This window comes from Phalacrocorax aristotelis, chromosome 9 (assembly GCF_949628215.1).
Source record: "Phalacrocorax aristotelis chromosome 9, bGulAri2.1, whole genome shotgun sequence".
NCBI classification, from domain to species: domain Eukaryota; kingdom Metazoa; phylum Chordata; class Aves; order Suliformes; family Phalacrocoracidae; genus Phalacrocorax; species Phalacrocorax aristotelis.
In genome coordinates, this window is record NC_134284.1 from 26,213,086 (window position 1) to 26,225,663 (window position 12,578).

At 45.3% G+C, this 12,578-nt stretch overlaps 1 protein-coding gene across 1 annotated transcript in view; it reads left to right on the forward strand.

The window, feature by feature from the left end:
• RCOR1 (REST corepressor 1) overlaps positions 1 to 12,578 on the forward strand; it is an 87,811-nt gene that overhangs the window by 55,209 nt on the left and 20,024 nt on the right. The window contains exons 4-5 of the mRNA XM_075103964.1: positions 7,904 to 7,956; positions 12,004 to 12,165. Coding sequence (XP_074960065.1) covers positions 7,904 to 7,956; positions 12,004 to 12,165 — 215 coding nt within the window. The remainder of the gene's footprint in view (positions 1 to 7,903; positions 7,957 to 12,003; positions 12,166 to 12,578) is intronic.

Below are 12,578 nucleotides of genomic sequence, written 5' to 3' on the forward strand. Positions count from 1 at the left end.
TCTGTCATCAGTGTGTATCAAACTGTATTTTTTTTGAATTAGTGAATCTGGCTTTTGGAAAGGATACACTGGATCAAGCATTCTCAAGGAGTGCAAAAAACAATTTCCATAAGAAAATCTGCATGAGGGAGGTTCTTTCTAATCCAAGTTACCATTTTCTGCAGTGAACCGTCTGATCAAATAATTTTTTTCAATATTCTACGCCTTGTCACAACTATTGATAATATTGCTACTTGCATTGCTTGGGCATGTTGCTTTCTGTAGTTGAAGTATATAATCTGAGGCTATAACCTCTCAGTAGAGTTAACTCAAGACACGGTTTGACAGCAGAATAAATCTGGCTTTAGGGCTCCTTGGACTGAATTGAGAGCACTGTGCTGAATAATGCAAAGACCTATTCTGCTATAAACTTGCTTTGTTGTTCAGGCACATGCTCTGTGCATTTATCCTCTCTGTAACTTCCTGTCTATGTCTTGGAAGGTCATATGTGAGATTGAGTATTTCCTCCCTGTCAGAAGTTACTGTGTGCTGGTTTTATGTTTGCATGTGGGCTTCAAACCCAATATCAAATGCTCTGGCTAATTACATTTAATACAGTCCAGTGTCTGATTTAGGGTCAGGTTTGCACTGCTGAATGATCCAGCCATGATCCTGTGTGGTCACAGATTAAGTCACTGGGTGATCTGATGTGGCGCTGCCTATTGTGTGCTAGGTGCCAGAGGTGGTGTTTCCTCTTTGCTACTGCCCTGTTAGATCTCCCTCATCCCCTTCTCTTCTGTGGTACATACGGAGACATCTGAGTTTGTGGTACCCAGGGCTCTGTAGGTACTCAATGCTGCGCCACTCCTCCACTAAAGTGGTGTTCAGTGATATGGTGGAGCAAATTTCTGGCTGAAGGTTAAATGTGATGGATGTGTAAGAAGCAATCTTTCTTCCCAGAGGATCTTCATGGATGCCCTTACAATGGGCATCCACATAGCTTTTCTGGCAGAGAACAGCAGCATCAGAGAGCAAGAGGGGCAAGAGAGCACCGGCCAGCTGGCTTTCTTTATGGTAATCCTCATTAATGCACTGTCCCACACATACACACGCTGTGTTGAGCCTTTTCTTGATGTGATAGTGTCAGCTGAGGGCGCAACTTTAGGAATGAGCATAGGTTGGTAAAAGCTTTAAAAATAAAGTGTCTACTCGCAAAAGGCCTTTTCTGGTAAACAGTTTAAAGTAGTTCTGGCAAGCTACAAAAACTACGCTAGATTTGTCAGTACACCTGTGTCTGCAGTACAGCCTTCTTGCTGGTATAGCAAAATCTTAAGGCAGATGAGTCAGGTCTTTAAATATCACTGGAGTTTCAACTTTGGGCTTGCCCTTAGATGCAGGCTATGCAAAGAGCAGAGCAATATTAAAAGTAATAATTAAAAGGGGGAAAGAGGGTGTTTCTTTTCTAGCTTATTAGTGTGCACTGCTTGGGTGGGGACTGGTTGCCGTTGTGTGAGAAAGGAAGCTTTCAGTAGGTATCAGGGCTTTTAAACGTATAAATCTCCTAGCAATGGGGCACGCCATTTTATTCCTTGTTTTCTGCACTCTGAGGCTGCAGTTTCCAGGCTCCAGGTGTGGTTCCATGAGCAACTCCGTCCTCGGCAGTGCTGGTTTACATAGCTATACCTGTTCCTGCCTGCCTGCTCATCCCTGCCACAGTCCTGTGCCGAGGCAAGGAATGAGTTGTACTTTTGGCTGAGCCAGTCTCATCCCTCACTGAAACTAGGAGGGCTCATCACTTCTCAGGCTTGTGTAATCTCCCAGCAAAGTGATTTTTTTATATGGTATGCAACCATATAAAAGTGTAAAACTGTTTTATGAATAGCACGCTGTTTTGGTGGTGGTCAGCTGTTCAGTGCCTTGAGTGGCTCCAGAGCTAGTACAAAAGAAGGGGGCAGCCTGTGTGGCTAGGGCGGGTGGTAGGAGAGTCTGGGACCAACCCTTCTAGTAGGTGAGAGCATTTCCATACTTTCAACCACCACCACTCAGTGCTTGTATGGCTTCGCTGCCACTAGCGCAGCAGGAGGGGGTTGGTTGTTTTTCAGGAGGACCAGTTTCCCTGTCTGGTTCTGTGGGGGTCCAGGCAAATGTTTGTGCTCCCAGGTGGGTAGAGCTGGCTGGAGGCTAGGAGTGCCTAACCTGGCCCTGCTGCCTAAGGAGACTTCTAATGCAATGGCACCCTACGATCCTTGGTATGTAGACAAGTGATGATGCACAATTAAAATCTGAGCTACGGGGAGGGACGTGGGTGGGAGGTTGAGATATACTGTAGAATCCCGTGACTCAAGGTACACTGCCCTGCTGCAGGGTATTTTCTTTTGCTTCTATTTAGGTAAACTTCCCCAGGTAATGTTGGTTTTCCTTTGCCTTGCAGTTGCATCCAGACTTTTCCCTCACCTGCTGCAGATGCAACAGAGTTGAGGCCTAAATCCTCTTGTGCCTTCAGTTGTGTGAAGTGATTTTTAAGTAGCCTTTGTGTCTGTAACTAGCACTCTCTGTTCCTAGAACAATGTTAAAGGAGGCTGCATTCCTGCCCAGGTGGATGCAGCACAGGGCATAAAACATGGCTGTGCTCTGGCTCTCTGCTTCTCACCTGCCCGTGATACACATCACATCTTGCCAAGAAGAGGAAATAGCTTTTCCAAGGCAGAAGACTCCTTTAAATATGCAGGTTTTATTTTCTTTTAAGTGATTCTGCCCAGGAAAAGTGGTCAAGCCACCTTGTTTTGATCTCTGCCTGTTCCTCCCTGCCTCCTGTTGCAGCTGACTTTAGTAAGATACTTGTTCAAACTCTGCTTTTTGTGGCTTCCTTGCCTGTGGTGGGACCACGAGGTGGCAGGATTGTTCCACCGATGCTGCAAGGGCGGCAGGACGGCAATGCAGCTGCTCATTTTTATAGCCAAGGCAAAAACTGTGCTTAGTTGTTTGTGTACCATCATAATTGTGGTTTGAAATTTGGAAGAATTTCACATGTATGTGTCTAGTCCATGCTTCTTATTTTCTTTGTATAGCATTAAGTTGTTCTGGGTCTTGACTTTTTTCCTGTTCTCAAGGGAGATAGAGGGAGATGTTGTACAGCAACATCCAGAATTCCTCACAGGTTCCAGCATTGATCAAACCCCGTGAAGCACATTACTGAGGCTGTGAAGGCTGCTGCTTTTGTCCTCATTTCACCCTGTTCTGTCAGGGTATTGCATCACGTAATATGCAAAGTGTTCAGAACTCCTGCAGTACCCCGGTAATAGGGGTGAACTGAGGTTGCAGCAACGGCTCTACCTCTGCATTCCTGTTGCTTTCTATAGGCTTTAGCACACTTGCTTCTGCTGCAAACCCTCCTTGGGGTCACTGAGTCCACTAAACATGATATGATGCTTGTGGGGTCATTAAGAAGCAGTTTGGGTAGGGGGGAGAAATTCTTCCAGAAGACCCACTTGGAGAGGTCATTTAATCTGATCAAATGCTGATGAGTGGAATCGTTGCTTTCAAGCATGTCTCTTTTCAGAGTTCTCCCACCCCCCTGAAATTAATGCTCTTGTTTTACATCTCTCAATTCACTGTTCTAGGATGCGGGACTGAAAATCAGCAATGCAGTTGTTTGCTCTTGTCTCTCCTTCCCTCTGTCAGCCAAGAGGGTCCACTTTCTTTTGCCTCTAGTGAGGAATTATTGCAGGAAGATAGTTAGCAGAAGAAAAGGGTGTATGAGAAATACAGCTGGAAACAAGACCACAAAATTAAGGGAGTTGATGGCACATTTTGGTCAGAAACTCTCCTCTCTAGATGGCGGGGGGGAAGCACCTTTCTCTGCTTCCTTTTGCACTCCCTTCCGTTTCCCTTGTCTCTTTGGCTGTGTTAGTGCTGCACCCGGGGTCCTTTGGTCATCTCGCTGTAGACCTCACTTCTTGTGTAGGGAGAGGTGTGTTTTTAGCATCTGAACACCCTGTTCTCCTCTTTGCTGGTGCCAATGTGTATGTGGGGCGCTCTTCCCTTTGTGTCCCCACCTTTTGAGCATGACTGGCTGTAGGAAGGGGCTCTTTGGGCCAGTGCTCACTCCATTTTGGGTGTGGGTGGATGGGGGGGTCCTGCTCACCCACACACAGGTAAAATGCATGCAAGAGAAGAAATATAGCCAAATAAGTCAAGAAAAACCAGTTCAAGATTCTCTTTTCTGTCCCTCCCCCCATCTGGTTTCTATTAGCAACAAGAGCCTTTGTGGGAGCAATGCATCTCTGTATCACACAACTGTCTCTATTCAAGTATCGTCTTTTTGGCCTGGTCTGTGCTGAAATATCTTTCCAGCATAGAGAAATGAGTTGGACTGGAGTGGGGAGGATGCTTGTCTGCCCTGTTCGAGGAAAAGTTATGCTGGTTGAAAGAGTGTGTGGTGGTGCAGTTTATGCTGGGGGAAATGTGATGGGGTTGCTTTGCTGCTCTTGCTTATTCTCTTCTAGGAAGAGGCTAAGAGCTGTGCTGGCAAACTGTCTGTTCTGTTGTAAGCAGGGCTCTGCCCCAGGTTCCTCTGGCTCTGAACTCTGATGTCTAAACAGATTGCTGGGTTACACGCTGAGTGTGACTGAATGCCACTGAAACGCAGCGGAGCAGAATTTAATGTGCCTGCTGCCCTGGACTTGCTAGAGGTGCATGGGGAAGGCAGAGACGGAAGGGGCACTTAGTTATCTGGTGTGGCATGTGAAGCATTAAGCTTGTGGCAATTCCAGGCTCTACTGGTATGGGAGACTAAAGGGATCCTGTGACTCAGCTGGTGCCATGCTCTTTCTTGCTCACTTCGTACGGAGGGGGATGGTAAAGAAAGAGCAATCGGAAGGATTGCTCAAGGGGCTGTCATACCTCTTGGATGGTGCAAGCATCAAAGCAAGTGAGCCTGCAATTAGCCAAGAAATGGCAAGCAGAATGGGCTAGATTGTCAGTAAGCAGGCAGGAAACAAGCCAAGAGTAGAGTACAATGGTGTACTCTTTGTCCTTCCTTCATCCACAAACGCTCTTAGTGTATAGAAGGAACATTGCTGTCTGCAGTTTACTGCCTTGTTGCCTTTTTCTTATTTTTCTTTTCTCTTCCTCCATTGTAACAATGAGTTGTAACACAGAGGTGTAACAGACCCCACCATGACAAGAAAAGCATCCTGCCTCCTTTCCATGGTGTCCGATCACTCAGTCTTCTGTTTGACTCTATGGTCTGTTGGCTTGAAACAAGAGAAATCCTATTGATATTGGTATGGGTGGCCCTGGCAATGTTCTTGCTTGGTTAGGAGAGAAAATGCTGTAATGTTTTTTTGGGGGTGGGCAGCAAGGGGAAGGAAAAGGAAGTATGTTTTCATTGCTTATAGCATCTGGGATAAGAAAGGTAATATACTGGAAAAAGATAACGACCTCATCTCTTCTCTGTATATATTAAAGGATAAGATGCTGAAGTCAAATCAGGAACTGTAGATCTTTTCACAGTGGAAGTGAGCTAGTTAATGCAGCAGTACTTAGCATTCAAGAGCTTAATTCAGCCTTGGATCAGAGAATTCAACTCCTTTCCCTTCTCCTTCCTTCACCTCCCCCTTAGACTGCATGTGCAATACCTGTCCTAAGGAAGCCGAGAGCCTTTAGTTGAAGTACAAGGAAATGCTGCACTTAAGGTTTCCTGGCAGCCTTTGTTTTTGGTGTGGTTATAAAGTCTGGAAGCATCTGAAGTTGCTCTTCAGCCCAAATCCTACTGATGTTCCCTGCCCTGTTTGGCATGTGGAGGGAATGGATGGTGTGCAGGGAAGAGGCAGTTCCCTTCTCTGTCCCCATTTCCCCTGTGTGGTCCTCCTGGATCATGTTCTCCCCTTGGGGTGTGCTTTTGCAAGTTGGGTTTTTTCCACGGCAAAGCTGATTGCTGAGGTTCCTACCCTTTGGTAACCTTCAGGATGTTCTATTAGGCAACACAGGGATTTCACTCTGAGAAGTTTCTATCACTGTCCCAATCACCTCCACTATCTGAGCAACTATTTGATTGTTTGCCTTGTGCAAGAAGAGGTTTGCAAGAAGGGATAGTTTTCATCGCAGTTCAGCATGGTTCTTAAAAACAGTTTGTTTGACCTGGAGAGACAGATGCGTTTGTGCTGCAGGGGTGCACATGAATGGTTGTGGCTACGCTTTTTTCCAAAGAGCTAATAAAACTTGTACTGAGTGTATCCAGAACGTGGTCTAACAAACAGGTTTGTCAACCGCTTGGGAGTCCAGTTGTGTGCAGGTGTGAGCTTGGAAGAGCAAGCACCTCATGGAGTGTCCCTGCTAACGCAGAACTGTGCCTGTATTTTACTGCGTGCCTTTCCTGCCGCACCATGTGGCTGTATTAATATTCTCACGGACTTTTCTGTGGCACTTAACAAAGCCCTTTCTTGCAACACCTTTTTGTGAAAATTAGCTAATGCATCTCCTTTCCAAACAAAAAGGCCAGCACTGATATCGCATCATATTGTCTAGTAAGATAGGATGTCTACTTTAAGTACCTAGATTTAATTTCTTTGTATTGATGACAAGCTGAAAATAAGAGGCTGGTGCTCTCCTGCTGTGTGTTTTTTGATCTACCCTCTCTGTTTTCCCAATTTCTTTGGAGTTCATTGCTTAGTTTGCTCAGCTGAAGGAAGAATTGAAGAGTATTCCAGCTTGAAGGAAAGACTTTAATAAATGCTGTGCTGCTAGACAACAGACTCCATGTGAGAGTCCATAATGGCAGAAAACATGGGAGAAGCACATCTGAGAGCTAAAGTTAATTGTGAGGCCCAAACTATGGGAAATGTGACTTCCTTAGCTGCAGTGCCCATGGAACCATTTCCTTCCAGAGGTGCTATACGTGCTTTCCATGAATCCAGTGCTCAGCACAGGAATTTGCTTGCATCCCTCCCTGGGTATCTGCAGAGAAGGAAAGGGGAATGATTTCTGAGTTCATGGCTAAGTGACTTGAAGTCCAAAATTTGTAGGAGAATTCTGGCTGTGTGTACCAGCTTTTTCAGGGTACAAGCATGTTGGGGACCCTCCAGACAATCAATGCTTCCAGCATCTTCCACTCCATTAGGTGAAGCAGGAGTCTCACCTTTTAGCTTGTATTTTTTTTCCAAGGGTGGTGTTATCATTACAGTGTGGTTTAATAATGACCAAGCAGAAGGGCACAGATTTCAGAACACCACCACTGGTACTGACCCTGATCCAGTCCTCTCAAGTGAGTGCTATTGGATATAATGTAAGCTCAGTCAGTCATACTGAAAGAGACATTTGGGTTTTAGTCCCTTCTATACAAAATATAACTTCTCAGTGCATCTTCACATTGTAAAGGTTAAAAGCTTGTGGTGGCATTATAATACATAGAGGTGGGGTTTAGTGCAAGATTAAAATTGCTGAGGCATAAGGGCTGAAAAATTTGCCAAGATATCTGCAGTGGTTGTGCAACACTAGGAGTCTGGCAGTACTGGAACGTATGGATTGTGTTTGGGGATTTTTGTTCTTAAGAAAATAACTGCTTTGGGGGATTTAAAAACCAAAACAATCAAAAAGTAGCTGAGACAGTCATGACTATAGTTTTGGTGAACAAGTTCTGAAATATTATATGCTATGTTTCAGAAGTACCAGAACTGGATTGGATATCATGCATCATTTAGGCTTGTTAAGGAAAATATGTAGTTGTCTGGTGACTGTTGTTTTGTTTCCTTCCTTTCTTGAATTGTTGGAAACAGCAGCTATTCATGAGAGTTCTCTGTGGAGGGTGCAATGACCATGACTGAAATCAGAGCTGCAGGACTTGCTTTTAGACTGGAAAGGGGAAGGGAAGAGGAGTTGAGATCGTGATATGAAATGCTCTTACACCTTCTCTTTGTTTTTTCAGTGGACGAATATATTGCCATTGCTAAAGAGAAGCATGGATACAATATGGAGCAGGTAACAACCTTTGAATACTTACTCTATTTTAAAATCTTTTTCAGCAGGTATTAAAATGTGACTTAAAGTGACTGCCTAGAACTGCTTCTTCCCTTTTGTCTGTGTTCTCTCTTCTACTTTTCACAAAACTAACTGTTCCTAATAGTAACCTGTGCTCTGGGGTTATGGAGTTCACCCCTAGTTTTACATCAAGAGTCAAAAGAAGAAAAACAAAGCCATTGTAATTTCTAACAGAGTTTGGCCATGAGTATTATGCTTCCTATGGTAACTACCTCTTGAACGTTTTCAGAACCCCTGAACAACGTTAAAAAGATTGGCTTGTCTTTGGACAGCTGCCTGATGGCATTGCAGTTTCCAGTTGTCTGCTCCATCTCTGCTTCATGGATGTCTTGGCAGTTATTAATGAGTTATTGAACCATCATATGCTTTTCTGAGGCAAACCAATATCCATGGTTATTTACCTTTAAAAATGTGCTGCAAATCATTTTGCATTTCATAGATGAGCACCTCAGATGTCGGTGCAGTAGCGGTGGATGACTTCACCAGCTGTCCCTGAGGTTAGCCAGTGCCTTTAGCCTAGGGATGGAAATCCTGGTCTGAGGAGCAGATCCGTCCTTTACTCCATGTGGTCTAGGACTGTGTACTAATCTCCCACGTGTTAACTAACATCAATTTCAACCCTCGTTTGGGGAGATGAGTAGACATGTGCCTGGGAAGCTTTTCTGAATTCCGTGGAGTTTCCTTATGCATTAATACTTTACCAGAAACAGAAGGCAGGGAATCTCATGACTTATTATGTTGGCAAATTACATACTGTCTCTACAAAGGGATTCTATGAAAACTCGAAAGTTTATGAAATTGTTCAGACAAAGGCTGTAAGCATAGAAACCGATGATTTGGATGGACAAGGGTTCCTGTTTAAATGTCTCTGCTGTCATCTTTGAGTCAGACTTTCAGTGGTTGATACTCATGCTCAAATAGGCTTCTTGTGGAACAAGAACATTGAAGTTGAGATAGACAGCAAAATTTCCAGCAAAACCAGGTATGATCAGACTTGATATGTATGGTTTCTAAGAGCAGAAAGCAGCAAAAAAAGGAACACCAAGGCGTGAACTTGAATCAAAATAAGGATAGTAGCTCACTTCAGTTGAGATGGGTATATCCTAGTATCGGATATTGTGGATAGTATTTGCCAAAAAAGATTGTCTCTGGGTAATAAAAAGGGGTTTCATTATTTTGGTGGTGAAGTGTTGTTTAAGGAGTGTAGACTGATCCAGAAGACTGATCAGAAGGAAGCTTGTGATTTTTAAAAACCTGAATTCTCATATTTTTCAAAACTGAGATTTGGCTAACAGATACTTCATTCACTTAAACAGTGGAATTACAGACCTTCCACTCATTCCTCAAAGACTTTCTCCCCATTTTTCTCCCCTCCTCTGGGTACAGAAGTAGAAGTTATGGGACTCACCACATCAGGATGTAAATTGGCTAAGCAAACTGCAAAAATGTCCGTCCTTCTAAAACTTCCTCATTCTTTCCCTAGCACTCTTGCATAATACTCTGGAGTTAAACATGTTTCCCAGGTCCTTTGAGATTTCCTAGAGAGCTAAGCTAGGTACTTCCAGGAAATAACTGGAGAGGATCTATCTTGTAGTACTCTGGAAGGCACGTACTCATTTTGTATTGTAGGGACAAGTGTCAGGGCTTTGAAATCAGGATGATTTGTTGTGTCACCACGGATGCTCTCCCTTCAGCAGGTATCATCAGAGTTGCTGTTGGCTGGGTAACTGTGGACAAGCTGATATGGCCTCCCTGGAAGGTAGTCAGAGCTCACTTTAGCATTTGGCCACTCTCTCTGGCCTTTGCTGGCCAAGGCAGCCCTGTCCCACACGTTCATCCCCCTGACAACCGGTCTCTTTGGACCCCTGTGCAGGTGGCTTGGCTGACAGTTGTCGCACAGATTCCTGTTCTTCCAGCTGTGCCCCTGCCCAAAACCTTTGCAGGCTACGGTGTGCCAGTTTGTTGAAGGGAGCAACGAGCTGTCTGGCAGGGTGGCTGGGGCACGTGCTGGCACTCCTCTGCCCAGCAGCTTTCCTGTCCAGCTGGCTGCATCTGCTGGGCGCAGCTCCCATATCTCTGTCCTTTCTCTCTTCTTGCCTGTGCCTGAGTGCCCCGTTGTTGGCTCTGCTGCTGTGGGATGATGGCTGGAGGCTCAGGGCTGTGCTGGTGGGAGTCCCTGCAGCCTTTCCAGCTTGATGGCAAGCAAAGGGCAGGCTCCGGCAGGCGAGTGGGCTCCAGCAGGGCAAGCCCACTTTAGCTGGTGTTGGCAAACTGTGGTAGGTAGTTGTGTGGAGCTGTAGCAGTCACAGGCCCCTGGGAGCGCTACAGCAAGTCTGGCTATTAGCTGTGCTCTCCTGCCAGCCTGTGTTAAGTGCCCTGGGACAAAAGAGGCTGGAAAAGCTGTGCACTCACCTATGGATGAGTGCAGAGCTCTCCTAGGGCAGCATGGGGTGGAGGAAGAATACTGCTCTCCTGTTAAACAAGCCTATAAGGAAAACCGCTTTGTTTACCTTTTGCTTTGTGTAAGCAGCTGTCCCTTCAGCCCTTGCTAGCACCGTAGCAGTATTTAACACTACCATGCCCTCCCAAAATGTCTCCATCCTTGTTTTTCCCTTGCTTTCTCACACGGATATTTGGTACAGCTCATATCTGAGGCTGAAAGGGATGGGAGGGGAGAGAAAAATTGGTCCTTCATGACTGCAGAATAGTTTCTGTGGCTCCATGCTTGCCAGAGTGGATGGAGATAAGTGGCTGTGTGGCTCCTGTGACATCTTGAATGACTGATGCAACCAAGACTACTTCTTGTTCTACATGGTGGCAAAAGGGGGGAGAGGGTGCCCTGGGCAGCGCTGAGAGGCCAGTAGGGTCAGGACAAGATCTTGGAAAACACTAATATTTATACTCATTCTCTGCAGAATCTCAGGGGAGCAAGATCCCATAAAGGAACTGCTTTTTGCATAGCAAAGCATAATGGGGAAACCCCAAATCTGGAGGGACTTTGTAGCTCTGAGCAGCCAGGGCGAAACTACTAGATGAGGGTAACTGTGGCTGCAAAACCCGAGCTGAGTTTGCATATGATGAGTGGGTTACTCTGATGTTTTACTCGGCATGTTAGGGATTGTTTTCACTTTACAGCCATTGTGAAAGGCTGGTTTCTAGCTCTGCAGAGTCAGGCCTTCCCAAAATGACTTGCGGTGGTCACTGGCATGCCAGATGTAGTGATGTGTCATAACGCACAGGGGCTGCACACCCCTGGGAGAGGGGTGGCTGTGAGTGAGTGTCTCGGAGGGAGGAGGACGGTTTGCAGGTGGTGAAACAGCACATGCACTTAATCTGTGGAACTGAGAACCAGAGACTGCAACAGTGAAATGAGGTATCTCGGAATGGAGCAAATGAGCAGACCCCCAAAATGAGTGAGATTTATTCCTCCTTTGGGCCAGGGTCATCTTAGCAGCAAGTTAAGGTTATGGATGCTCTCTGCCTTGCCTTCTTCCAGTTCTTCCCTCATCCTCTTCCCCCACCCCCTCAGAAAGAGCTCCCTAAACAACCATAAAAACACCCGGTCACCTAAACCATCCTCCTAACTGCACAGGAAATGAAGGGAGCTTAGCACTGGTAGGAAGACTCCTTTTAGTCCAGCCTGTTGTTTAGGTAGTCTTCCCAAGTCTTTGCCTAGCTCTCCTGTGTACACCGTTATCATAAAGTTGGAGTTGTTTCTTGAATTTTCTTCTCCCCCCTTTCTGTTGCTACCCTCTTATTACATTACTACCTGTGTGTTTTGGATAAATTTCAAGTTGGTCTTTGCAGCCTAGCAGGGTGGGTGTTAGATTTCAGGTTTCTTGCCATGTAGAAAAGCATCTGATCTAGCTGAGAATTAAAATTATCTAATGTGTTTCCTGAGAAAAATGCTGTAGCTTTCCCTTTGCATGCATATAATAACGTTTCTTGTGATTACAATTGTCCCCTTGCTGTCCTTGTTATTTCTAGGCCCTTGGGATGCTGTTTTGGCACAAGCACAACATTGAGAAGTCTTTGGCAGATCTGCCAAACTTTACTCCATTCCCAGATGAGTGGACAGTGGAAGACAAGGTCTTGTTTGAACAGGCCTTCAGTTTCCATGGGAAAACCTTTCACAGGATCCAGCAGATGGTAAGTGGTGTCAGAGGAATGGAAAAGCAGAACAGGCAGTTAGACTGTCGTCTTCAGTGCTGATTGTGCTGAGCTCCTGTAGAGTGCTCTTGGGAGAGAACAGGCCAAGGGGGATGTTAGAGAAAACATACTACCATGAATAGGAAGAAAAAACATTGTTTCCAGAGTCTTTTCATGAAGTGTGTTACTGGTTCAGGATAAACTTTCACTGTGCAGTTTTTTTTGTTGGAAATTACAGTTTTCACTCCCCTGCGAGCTATGGTAGTGTTTATGTCTCAGCTGGAGTTCCGGCATGGTCTGTACACACATGCCCACCCACACGCAGAGTAAAGATCATCTCTGTGCAAAGTTGATTTCAGTTCTTACAGCCTGCTTTTTAGGAATTCCTTTTATTTGACTATGATGTCTGTGTT